This window comes from Oryzias latipes, chromosome 17 (assembly GCF_002234675.1).
Source record: "Oryzias latipes chromosome 17, ASM223467v1".
In the NCBI taxonomy this organism is placed as follows: Eukaryota; Metazoa; Chordata; class Actinopteri; order Beloniformes; family Adrianichthyidae; genus Oryzias; species Oryzias latipes.
The window spans coordinates 4,084,381-4,098,235 of NC_019875.2; the positions used below are offsets into that span (position 1 = coordinate 4,084,381).

The 13,855-nt window shown below is 39.8% G+C and overlaps 1 protein-coding gene across 1 annotated transcript in view; it reads left to right on the plus strand.

Moving 5' to 3' along the window:
* ak5 (adenylate kinase 5) overlaps nt 1-13,855 on the plus strand; it is a 107,150-nt gene that overhangs the window by 3,496 nt on the left and 89,799 nt on the right. The window contains exons 3-4 of the mRNA XM_004078698.4: nt 1,349-1,516; nt 5,787-5,959. Coding sequence (XP_004078746.1) covers nt 1,349-1,516; nt 5,787-5,959 — 341 coding nt within the window. The remainder of the gene's footprint in view (nt 1-1,348; nt 1,517-5,786; nt 5,960-13,855) is intronic.

The window sequence follows — 13,855 nt, forward strand, 5'->3', positions numbered from 1 at the left end:
ACACCCTAAATAATTTCAGTCAAATAATTTCAGAGATAGTTGTAAAAAGGTTTCACGTAGAAAAAATCCTGACTGGTAAATGTCTGCCTCTTTTTATTGTAATATTCTGTGTATTTAATAAAGGGTGCTGCACGAACAGGTTCTCATTGCCAGTTTTAGCCACCATACACAAAGCTTTGTCTATGAATTCCCTTTGAACTTGAATCAACTCCATGATCAAAACAACTCCAGTTTTGAAGGTCAGTTTGAAGCTTCATAAGCTTCAAAAGCAACGTTTGCAGATTATTCAGTTATAAAAAATCATTGCTAATTGCAGCCATTTAAATTAAAATGATCTGTTCTCTTTCAAAGAAAAGTCTTTAGTGCTGATGTGAAATCCTCTTTACTAGACGCTGATAGAAAGTGCCTAAAGTCTGAGAAGGAAATGACACTGTCACTTTCAGGAACCTCCACAGTTGCAAAATGTAGAGATTGTTTCTGAAATACAAACAGGAAGAAACTTTAAAACCCAACAAGATAAGAGTCTTTTTTTGTTTGTTTTTTGTGGTTATGTGAAGTAAATTCTGCATGCTCATAATCCAAGACAGGGGCAGCCGAGCTCTTAAATTTCTCAAATAAACTCTGCAGGTTTTAGTTTAAAAACAGACACGATCATAGTATCTTTGAGCAACGCTGTGCTGCCTCTCACAGTTAATTACTAATAACAGGAAGAACAACAAAAGCTGTCTTAGTTCATCAGATATAGAATCCAACTGCAGGAAGCTCTGTGCAGAAGCCCCATCATACAAAGTTTGCTTATATTTTGCAAACCAAAGTCAAGTTTCCTTATGTTAACTGACTGCTCATGTGTTGCATGTGAAGCCTGAATAATATTTGCAGAACATAAAAAAAAAACGGCTAAGAGAAATTCAAATTTCTTTTCTTAAAACACTTTTTCTGACTTATTCAAAGTCAGAATTATTAAAAAAAAAAATAGAACACTGAGAAAAATTATTTGTAGTTTTTTTTTAATCTAATCATCTTCCATGGAAGGGAAAAGGCTGCTTCCAAAACTTGAATTTTCTCTCACTTTGTGACAAAATTCATTAAAGAAATCCAAAAATGTGATTGATATTTTCCTGCAGGAGAATACATGTTTAATTTTAATAAAAAATGTTGCTGAAACGCCTTAAAATTGCTAAACTAAAACATGCAAAATGTCTTTATAAAAGCACCCTTATCTTTAAGATGATTGTCAGCACTAATCTACCTATTAAAGGGCCAATGTAGAAACAATAAAAACATCTGCGCATTAAAATGTTGACATCCTGAGCTCAGTTAATTGTGTTTCTGTTTATCTTTGTGACAGTGCTGCCCGAAAGCCCCAATTTTCCCTACAGACGCTACGACCGCCTCCCTCCAATCAGCCAGTTTTCCATCGAGAGCGATTCCGACCTGTCAGAGACGGCCGAGCTCATAGAGGAATACGAGGTGTTCGACCCATGCAGACCACGGCCCAAAGTCATCCTCGTCATTGGTGAGGCACACACGAAAACACCAACCAGAGCGGTGAGCTTGGAGAAAAATGCTTCTCATAGCTTTTGACCTGCTTGGCTATCAAGCTCCGGTCATTTGACGACATTCTCCATTAGATAACAATCAGCAGTCAGGATTTTATCTGTGAGAGTAAATGTTGCTCAAAACAGTGACTGGAGTCTCCTGCTTTAATCACAGATTTCTGTTTTTGGCTAATGAAAGCCCCTTTTTAGTTAAACCAAGGTTAAAAAAAAGCATAACTGAGCCAAGAAAACACGTCTGGCTTTTGGAGTGACAGAATTTGTGTTTCTGTGTGCGTGTTTGTGTTTTTCCTGGTATTTTACAGATAGCCCCGCCTCTGTGTATCAGCAGGGTGGATCTGGCTGCATGTCACTCACTGTGTGAGACACTCACGCACCTCTAATCTGATTTCCTTGACAGACCTGCGTTAACCTGTCAAACACATTCATTAGTTTCTATTCCGAGTGACAGCGGCTACAGAAAAGTTTGAAATGTTTTTCATGAAGTCCACCTAAACTAATTGTTTGAGTTTTCCTAAATCAAGCAAGAAAATAAAAAATAAATACTATTTTAACATGTTAGCAGTATGGTGTTCAGTACAGGTTTCAAACTGCATTTCACTCTCCATGATTTTTTGAACTATCTTTGGAGTGAAAAATTGATATTTGTGCTCAGAACAAAAGAGCAGCTCCCATCTTTTCTTTGTAAATGACCTGCGGCTCATTTTAAAGAGAAAAACCGTATGGCATCGTCTGTGATTTGTGTGGAGGATCACAGGCAGACCTTTGTCTGTCCGTTTCAGAGAGACGAGTAAAGACACGAAAGGTCAGGAAGACGTTGGGAGCCGATGAGGTCAAAGATTACCAAACTTCGCAAAAGACACGATTGCTTTATACGTCTTCATGAGTTTTTCTTTGCTTCTCTCGACAGCGGTATAGCCAATGCAACATGTCACTATGATGTTTATTTAAAATTGAATTGGATCATATGGAGTCTATTTCTCTGTGCAAGGCTAAACCATCTGCACAGCCTAATGCACAAATTCATGAAATGTTTACTTAATTTAAAGTAGCTGCAGTTCCATGTGCAAAATTGATTGAATCAAAGATCGGATTATAATTGAACTGCAAATGTGGTCCCAGAAAAACCTTTTCCGATTATAACAAACGTTTACATACGCCACACAAGAAATATTGAGTTCTGTTGGGGTGCTGCTACACAGAGCGAGATGATCTTCTAAACATGCCTTTATTATTGTTTAATTATTTTTAATCCGTGTGGTCAGTGCTCATTTTGTGGTGAAACGAAGCTGGAAGAAGGGTTAGGAGAAGGATAACACGTGCTAACAACATTTAGACTTGGATGAACAAAAATCCATGCGGGAAATGCTGCAATCTGCATATTGACTTCACGTAAATATGTGGGAATAACATCAGCTTTTATTTTGTCGGGACACGACTGGTAACACAGATCCACGTGATTGTTTACACGGTTTCTCAGGACTGCGCTGCATTTCTGCTTTAAAAAGCTGCCTCCGCCAGTTCACACACCGTCACAAAGCCACACAGTTCTACTGGGAGACACGGTTCTCCTGAGTCCGGCAGATCACTCACGCAGACAGTATGCGATCCAAAGCCCAGACTTGTTTAATTCTGGAAGTTATAGTCTATAACCATCTGTATGCTGCCCCGAGCAGTTGAAATCAGTTGGTAAAGTTTAATTTTCCCCACTATTTCCGAAGTTTCAAGTCATACCCGTCTCACGATATGTATCGCAATATTGTACCAGAACACATTTTCATTTTTTTTTAAGAGTGTGACTTCAAAAAAAAACCCTCTACCTGAATATTAATACACCTTTCATTGTGATAAAACGGTGACATTCATTTTAGTTAATGATCACAATATTAAACACTGCTGTTGTATCTCATTGTCAAGTTGCTTTTACATAAGCAAATTCATAGTGCTTTTATTTTGGTAAATCAAGAAATATTTGTTCTTTAAGGGAACAGTCAACATTATCTGTTTTTTACAATGAAAGGTTTTTAAGTATCAGAAAAATAAAAGAAAATTCCTTAACCAATGAGGTTTTTAAAGTATGATTGGGGAAATAAAGTGCTTTTTGCTTCCAACATTGCTAAATGTAGCTTCTCCAGGACTTCTAGACGGTTCAGAAGCATGAACAGTGCTTGAACAGGTGCTTAAAAAATGAAGGGGGAAAAAAACATAAATTCTCTCTAGAAACTATAAAGTGATGATGATGAGGCAGCATGACAGGATGAAGGAGACGCTTCAATGTGGCTAAGAAGCTTTATTTCTCTGCTCTGCAGCTGCAGCTTCACTTAATCACACGCAGAAGTAAACACGGATTTCACTGCTCATCGCCACCACATTGGCCTTTTTTCCGATTTGTACACATCACTCTGATCCATCAGGTCTCTCATCTAGTATCTATTGCTGGGAGGTTCTGCAGAACCTTGGCCCGCTTTGCAGAGGCTCCATGCAAGAGCCGCTGCGCGGTTGCATTTTAAATCAATAAAAGTACTGCCAAATGTAATATCTCGATTTTTCCCTACACCCCGACTAAAAATAACAATAATGTGTGAGATCAGATTTAAAACTGCAGTTTTTTACTGTTTCCAGAGAATGCTGTGGCAGCCATGTGCAGAGCAAATACAGATTTTACAAGCATGGGGTTGTTGCTGTGGTTGGCCAAATTTCACACAATTTCCAGGTCAGTCCCATTATGCGTCTCAACTGAGCACAAACCTGCATTTATCCCAGTCTAAAGAGTCAACCAGTTTGAAGAATCACAAAACAAAGTTGGTCTAATAGAACAAAACATGGAAGTTAGTCGTAGTTGCCAAGAATGTCAGGGTGCGCCTTCCTCTTGTGGCTTGTTAAGTTGCTGTTGGTATCAAACAGTCTTGACATGTATAGCACAGCTGTGCCCTCAGATACGTTTCTTACAGACTTTAAGGGGCAGCAAAACTTCAGCTTGTCTGTTTTCCTGCCAAACAAATGAAGACTCCTGTTAGGCTTTGAATGCGAAGGCAGAAGGTTGTGCAGGTTTCCTCACACCTCTGAAGCCACAGGCCGACATTCTTTTTGGAAGTGGTCACATGTGAAGATGGGGTGAAGGACCTGCTGTCACAGAGAGGGGGAAAACACCAGCTGAGGACAACGTTAGTCGTGTCCTGTCTGTCTGTCTGTCTGACTGTACGTCTGTCTGTCTGTCTGTCTGTCTGTCTGTCTGTCTGTCTGTCTGTCTGTCTGTACGTCTGTCTGTCTGTCTGACTGTCTGTACGTCTGTCTGACTGTACGTCTGTCTGACTGTACGTCTGTCTGTCTGACTGTCTGTACGTCTGTCTGTCTGTCTGTCTGTCTGACTGTCTGCAGAGCTGCAGACAGAAGAAGAGCTGTTTGTGAATGACGGGTGAAATAGGTTTCAACAAAGCCTCGTAAATTCAAATATTTTCAAAAATGAAAATAGTGGGGAGATGTATGAACACTTACTATACATACTTACTAAACAGTTATGTACAGAAATGACTGCATTTCCAATGAGTACACAACACAAAGGTGCTTTGCAGATTTATTAGCAAAGATTTGCTCCTATTTTTCTTGATCTTGAAAAAGTATTCTGATGCAAAAACTGTTTTGATGTGAATTACCAATGACACAGCTTGCTCACTTGATAATCTCTTCTAAGTCTGGCTTTTAACCAGAAGAGATTCGTTCACATTTGCATGGTGACTGCAGAAATGCCGCAAAAGATATATCAAACACTAAAGCTTCAATCAGGATGGCTTTTACCTGCAGTTAAACAAACATTTATACAAACAAATATCTTATAATTGCATGTATGATTTTGTAAAGTTGGGAGATTTTACTAAATTACAGTTTAATGCTTCTTATTCTGCTTCCTGGCAGTTGTGAAATGTTAAGTCATTCTACCGCTTAGCATTTCATCCCTCATTTCAACGCAGTGACAAGAGATGATTTGCTATCAGATGTGGGAGGTTCACACATACCTGCTTTTTTCTTCAACACTTGCACAGTCCAGTCACATCCCTGTGCAAACACAAGCAGCATCACGCACAAACACTCTTAGCTCTCGCATAGCCACACTTTCTCCAGCACATGCACACATACGCCTACGCCAGCACGCCCACACGCATCATTTTTCACACTGACAAGCACGCCGCAAAATCTTCCCTGTAACATCAACAGCCCTCCCTGTGCGCTTAGGTGGCCCTGGCAGCGGCAAAGGAACGCAGAGTCTGAAGATCGCTGAGCGCTACGGCTTCCAGTACGTGTCTGTGGGCGAGTTGCTGAGGAAGAAGATGATCCACAATGCCACCAGCAACAGAAAGTGGAGTCTGATTGCCAAAATCATCACCAACGGAGAGCTGGCGCCACAGGTAAAAACAAACAGCAAAGCCACAGAGAAACAGGGAGAATGACGCGGCAGCAGCCACATCACAGCTACGCTGGAGCATCCCCACCTTCACAGGTCAATTCCCAGTGCATTATAATGCAATTTAGAATAGTTATGTAGCTTTGTACATATGTATATTTCCAGTTAAACTCAATTTTATTGTTCTTTAGAAGATTATCTATTTTATTGTTTAAGCAGCTGGAGAGCACCAGAAATTTCGTTGTCACAAGTTTCTTGTGTTACAATGACAATAAAGGCTTTCTGATTCTGATTCATGACAGGTCATCAACTTACTGATGCTTAAAGAAGGCAGAACATTTAATACAAGGAAGAAAAAAAAAATCAAAGCTGTGCTTAAAAACTATTAAGTCAAATCTGGTGGATTTTCAGCAGTTTGTAGATTTTGCTGACAGGCTGAAGCCTGAATTTCTGCGTCGCCACAGATACAATAAATGAGGAAGCAGATTGCTTGTTACTCAAAGTTATGAAACAAATCTACCAACAGTTAACCCCAAGGCGGGTTAAATATTTATTTGAACGGGGACAGTGCACATTTATGCACATTCCTGTGAAGAATGGCAAAGTTGTTTACACTTAAAGATGAAAAGAAAACTTTACCTTTAACTTTAGAAGTTTTTGCTACAATCCTAAGGCCTTTACTATGAGCTGCTCAGGAAAACTGAGGTTCAACCTTTTTAATGCTCATAAATAATTCTCATATCAGTAGTTTGTCCTTTATAGATCAGGAAAAATACGATGTGGTACTGTAAAGCCTGCATGCTGTTTGGGTTAAAAGATCTACTGTCATGGTGCTCTAGCGTGAGGACCCAGATGCTGTAACCCAGAAGGAAGACAGGTGAGGGATTTGGCGAGAAAAGGTTTATTATTCCTGCTAGGAAGATGCTAGTAGTAGTAGCTGGGGGAGGTCCGGACTTGACAACGGCTGGTGGCGTGGCTGGAGGGCTTAGTGCGGTTAAGGAGAGCCGTGGGATCCTCAGGATGTCTCTGAGCAGCAGGAGGGAAGAGAGCGCCGACGTCACTCGTGAGGTGCTGGTAATCCTGAGACAAAAGGCAATAATTAGTTTGAGGCTTGGAACAAGGCAAGAGTTTGCAGAGCATAAACTTAAGACCAGGCATAGTCACCATAAGGGGTAACGAACTGGCGTTGAACTGATGAGTAAGGTCTCCTTTTAAGCAGTATGGCCGATGAGGTGAGTGGCGTCAGCTGGTGGCAATCAGGGAGCAGAGCTGGAGGGGGAGGAGTCTGACAGGCACCATGACATCTACTTAGATTAAAATGGTGTCTTTGGTGTTTTTAACATGTTCTTGTGGCATTTTTCTCACGATGGAGGTCATACAAAGAGATAAATAGGCTGAAAGTTACATGTCTTAGTATATCTTTATTTAAATTGTTGTGAATTAGGAGCAGATGAATAATGCTAATTGATAAAGATGGTATTTGTGACATAGAAAAGAGACTGGGCGGGTCACACGCTCCCTACTCTGCTCCATTCTGATGCATCCACTTTCAGACAAATAGTTCCATGAACGTCTTTGTTTTCCACGTCTAAACTGGAATCTGGATTTAAATTGCTGGATAGCTCTGATATTGCTCGACATTTTTGTCCCATTTGTAATGTTAAGTTGGGGGTGTGAAGGGTTGATAGCTGGCGGAAAAGCATGTAAACAGAGGGATGTCGGGAAGTAGGGGCAGGCTTATTTCAGGTGAAATTTCTAATGAACTCCTGCCGCTATTTCCTAGATAACGACATATTTGATTTTGGCTAAAAACAGCATAAATCATAATTTAAAGACCACTGGGAACACTTTGACAAAAGATTTAAAAATGATCCAAGTGGGACTTTAAAAAGCCGTCTGGATTCAGACAAACAAACCCTGTTAAAGAATCCGAGGTCTACAGAGGTTACAGAGGTCTCAGTCTATTACTGGGAGGAATAAAAACACATGAAATGTAGGTCACTGTGTTGTTATTTTTTCAACTGCATCAGTCATGACAACAAAACAGCAAAGACAGCAGTATTAAGGCCTGATGGTGATGTGCTGAAGTCAGGCTGTGGCGCCGTGTCAGTTCTGATTCTCTCATGAAGGTCTGCGCTATTATCTGTAAATTAAAAAATAACATTTCAATGAAACAGTTTTCATTCACTTCTGTTTTCACTGTTTAATGTGTTCCTCACTCAAGAACAAAACAGACACTTCCTGGATGGGAAACTGAAATGAAAAGTTTTTATGGCTGAGTGGTTTTAAACTGATTACTGAGGTTGTCTGAAAATGTGAACAAATTACATGAACACTTATCTACAGTTATTAAAGGGATGGTAATGGACGGGTGATTTGTACGACTTCGATGTGCAGTGCAATGTTAGTCATCACTCGGAATTGTGGACAGAATTGTTAAAAGTTCAAGAAAGGGATGGAAGTCTCACTACAAAACTTTCTATTTCTATAATATTGGATATTTATTCATCAGACAGAAGTATAAAACTAACCTTTGACGTCCACAAACATCTTTAATTCAGTGCTGCTTTAAGAAGGAGAAGAAGCCCAACGGGGGCATGCAGCAGGATGCATGCATGAGCAGTTTAAGACTGCAGGGTCCTTTTTTACTCTGCTCTAGTCATGGAGATGCTGCTGACCCAATGCTGTGCATTTTGTCCACGTGGAGGCTGCCTAACCACAGACTGATCACTGTCTGGATAGGAGAACTGGACTGAGCCAGTGTGACGTCACCCATAGAAAATGACTGAAGTCAATTCAGTCGCCATTTTTTCGCCATGATGGAACTTGAAATCGTCAGTAAGCAGCGAATGGCCCGAGTCGGTCTGTCTCATTGTTTCTATGGCAACCACTCTTTCCAATCAGGAGTGAGCTTGTTGGAAGTCTACATCCCTTCCACTGAAAGCGGGCTCGTGTGAATCTGTCAATCAAACGTTCAGAACGTTTGATGCAGGACGACATGCTTGTACTGAGGCTTCTGATTGGTCAGTTTATAACTTGAACTACAGAATAAATATCACAAAAACATGAGGAATATCAAGAACATGTCAAGAAAAAAGTTACCTGAGCAAGAATGGTTATTCTGACTGATGACTGAGTAACAGCTGTTGATAGAGGTCTGTGGGATTTTGGCTTTTTGTAGCTGTTTCTAACGCCAGGAGGGAGTGGTCACTCAGTCCAGTTCTCATATACAGTCAATGAGACCAATCTGAGCACATTGTCACCAAGGAGGCCCTTTTACATCCCTATTGACGCTTGTTTTCAAAAACAAAACAAGCAGCCATTGGGGGTTCTGTTACACAAGTTAAAATTAACCATTATTTATATCGACAATTGCTTTATGACATATAAACAGACTACACAACCACACTTACAAGACAGTTTCACGGTCGTTGTTTGTGTCACATAGAAATGCTCATTGTTTATCCATAAAGACTGTGTCCAAAACAAACTTAAAGTGAATGACGACTGTTATAGCCTGTTATTTAAGACACACTCCCATGAAAATTACGTTTTTAGTGTTTTTAACATGTTTTTGTGGGATTTTTCTTATGATGGAGGGCAGATATAGAGAAAAATTAACTCAAAATTGCATTTCTGGGTATTTGTTCATTTAAAATCTTGTGAATCAGCTGCAGATGAAAAAAATGTAGTTTGAAAAAGCTGATAGTTTTTTAGTAAAAAGACTCAGGGCGGGCCAAAGTCTCCCTGCTCCACTCCATTCTGATCATCCACTTGCAGACAAACAGATCCATGAACGTCTTTGTTTTCCTCGTCTGAACTGGAATCTGGATCTAAAAAGCTCTGATATTGCTCCCCTTTTTGTTGCACTGGAAATGTTAGGTTGGGGGTGTGAGAGGCTGTAAGCTAGCGGGAGAGAGTGTAAACAGTGTAAAGGGATGAGGGGCAGTAAGGACAGGGTAACTCTACCCCAACAGTCCTGTCCACAACTCTGAGGTGAATTTCTGATGAACTCCTGCTGCTCTGCAGAAACTATGTCCTAGAAAATGACACAGGTTTTTGGATTTGGGCTAATAATCATAATTAAAAGACCACTGGGAACGCTTTGCAATAGATCAAAAGAGGATCAGAGTGGGAATTTAAAGATCTAATTGAATTCATATTGAAAAATTCCCCTTGATGTCTAATTTGGGGGCTTTAAATTTTTTAACATCAGCATGGCCAAGCCCAGGACTTTGGGGAACTAATCAAACAGTTTGGGAGGATCCTTAAATCCTAAACATCCTTGCATTTGTTAAGAGTTATCCTATGGATAAGTGATTCTGTTTGTATGTTTATGCTTCCATAAGCACAATGAAAACACCTGGGAGGGAGGTGTTTAGTGTCAACGCAGATGCTGTGATTTATTGTGGAGGCTGCCAACACGACCACAAGTCCCCTCCTGCGTCACCCTGAGCTCCTTTTAGCTCGTGTCCCCTCATGAATTATCTTCTGTAACTGCCTTGCTCATCATTTATCATCCTTTCCGTGCACGTCTGACACAACATCACTTTTTCCCCAACAGCAGCTCAGCCCACATGTCAGTCCAGAAAACAGCAAAGTAGGCCAAGCAGCAAACATTTCAGATTTCATGACTTGTAGCTCTAAGGCAATTAGGTCAACCAGAAAAACATTTATTTGTTTCTTAAATGATTGAACAAATTAGTAAAGAATGCGTTTTAGGCTTAAACAATTTCATTCATATTAAACGTTAATGCGGTGAGTTAAAGCCATTTGTGCTGCAGATTGTGTGCATATTCCCCTTCTTTATCATTTATGGTTCAAACAGAATATGATTCTTAATTAAAAACATTGAAAACATTTGTCATGGCTGGTTTATCCCTCATGACAACAATCCGCAAGCCGCTGTTCATTGGTGATTAGCTCATCAAAGGTCTGAGAACTATTCAAAATGAGTATTTAGTACAACGTTATAGAGAGGCCAACGTTTACAGCTGCATGGTTATGTTCCTCACAAAAAAGTCACATTTCCTAAACGTCTATACTCATTTTCCAGACCGTTGTCTTTCAGAAAGCTGAAAACTGCGTATTTACAGTGGCTTTACCTCCATTCAGCTGCTTTAAATAATCCAGTTGGTTGACCACATGCAGTAACCCTGCAGCTTCTGTCCAAATTACTGCTTTTTTTTTCTCTGCAAGGTCACGGCTGTATATTTATATGTCTTTTTCCACATAAGTGTCCTCAGAAATGCCTCCAGGATTAGCTAGTGGTGTTCTTGGATGTTTGACAGACTGCTCTAAATTTAAAACCTTTTCTTTGATCATCTTAGCCTGTGAAGAATCGTTGTCTTTGGAGCTGCTGTGCAGAACGCAGAGCCATTTCAGACTCACTCTGCAGAGCATCCAGGTTGTTTTTGCATTTTTTTAATCGTTTTTGGGAATTCTCTATTTAAATCCAAAACAGAACCCAGCATTGGATAATGTCTACATTCCGTACGGCCCCAGGCAGCATCATGTCAGTCATTTATTTTTTTAAATAGAGGAAGATAATGAAACTGCAAACTAACTTTGCTGTCGCTCTGCAGACCTGATTCAGGTTTTTAAATCATCATGAAAGGAATCAGCTATCAAGGTTCAGCTTTTGTGTAGAACTTTGAGGGAAATTTTGTGAATTCTGATGTTTGTAAAAATCCAAAGTGACTCCACTAGCATGAAGGTCAATGCAGATAATTCACAAAGTATTTAATGTGTATCAGAGCAAAAGGACTAACAAAGTGACCCTACTGGAATGGCAGCCCAATCACCATGACTTTAATCCCTCCATGAAAGCTTGAGGTCCCAAAAGGACAACTTACAAACCTGTTTTTGTGACTTAACCGCGCCAAAGACTTCAGAGAAAAAAAACCTCTGCTGACCGAAAGAACAACAGGACAAGCTCCTGTCACACTTGCTAAAAAAACGTTTTATGATGTAATGTTATGTAATCATTGAATTAAGTTGCTAAACTATGTTTCTGGAGTTCCTTTGATGCCTCAGCTCCGGCTACATAAAACAAACCCAAGGCTTTGGATGAATTACAGTCTGATCTAAAACTTACAATGAAATTACATGAATAAGTTGTTTTATTTATTTAAAAAACATTTTCAAGCAGTTCAGGAGAAAAAGATTCCTTACAGCTTTGATGTTATTAATCATAAAAATAAAAACAACATTTTGTATTTACTTCGCTCACAGAAACATCTTAAGCAAACTTTTTGATTATCCGAATCATTGAAGTCTGACAAAGTTGGCAAAATAAGGAAGACTGGACTGACAGCTTGGTTTTCTTGTTTTCCTGCATTTTTCAATATGTTACAGATTTGTGGCATCGTTGATCCCAGGGCTGATGAGGCTACAAAGACATTTTTATTAGACTATCAAACAAATAAGCAACTTTTTTAACCTGGTATACTGATTTGTTTTACCAGATAACTGGTTGTCAAGACCTGGTTTTGTTGATGCTGCAGACACAGTCAACACGTCACATCTTTTAATTCCTTTTTTATGCTGAATTCTTTCTTTTCTCTTCTATGGTTTATGGTGAATAACTTCAGGCTGTGGTCACCTTGGTAACCCTCGTCTCCTGAGGTGTTCTGGATTCCTGTGGTGGTTTTATCTTGTTATTCTACAAATAACATATATTAGAATTCTTTGACGTGCGTGAATCATTACTGTGAGTTAACATATGAAAGCAACGCATGAGGAAGTGCATGCCACTCATTTAGATCATTTTTATGATATTTCATGTTAACTGTAATGTGGTTAACATATTTTCTTCCGGGTAGGAAAATGAGCTGCGATGATGTCTCATATTTCATAAAAGTTGTTCTTTAGTGTGCCAAAGGTGATCATATGGATATTGTTTACTCTGAAAGGGTTAGAAACAGCATGAAATAGGCCTTTTAAATCAGTCAGTGATGTATTAAAGTGTCTTTTTCCGCAAGTACACATAGTCGTATCTAACTATCAAATTGCTCAAATCTGTAGCTTTTTTTTGGACTGCGTGTCTGCGAGGTCAGCTGGTGCAGGAAGAGCATAGAAAGTGTCGCTGATGAGGAGGTCAGTGTGCACACTGAGGTTAGAATTCTCCTTTGTTGTCATTGGTTTCGTGGAGCAGAAATTCCTATTCATATCTGCAGGGAGACATTTTTGACAACAGCAATAACTGCAGTTGGACTCATTGATAAAAACAAAAATAATTCAGAACATGAATGAAAGCTGAGAGTCTGCAGCTTTCTGTAATGAATGCCCCTGAGCGTGTGTGTAGGATAAACTAAGCAAATGGATTTTCTTTGACCCCATGTCTGATTGTTCTGTGGGCCGGCTTTGTCTCTGAAAGCCACAGGTGATTGCTCAAAACTCTGACATTTATGCAACAGCTCAAACCCTTTTTTATTCTCATAGCAACCTGTTTTATGGAATCCAGATAAGGTTCCGCCGCCGCTGCATCATCCGCTGGACCTCTGCTCATATTCAGATGTCAGAGGGAAATTAAAGGTCTGCGTTACTGAGGTTATTTTTAGACCCGAGCTCCGCTCATGTATTTCTGCAGCATCGCAGTATGCATCTGCCTGCAGACATGCATTCAAACATGTTGACCTCCTCCAATCATGAGGAAATAAGTGATGCTAAGAGAAGTTGGCACTCGCTGGCTTCAGGAACTCCTCACTGTGTTGCAGTCAAGAATCTTAGAAGCATAAAGAGAAATGGATGAATTACATTGCTGCCTTCTGCATTGCCATTCATCCTGGAGGAAACAGTTATTATCATGAAGTATAATCAAAAAATTGAATAACTTCGTAGCCCAAACACAACAATTTTAGCTTGGCAACTGTCAGGAGTACAAATATTTTGATTGTGT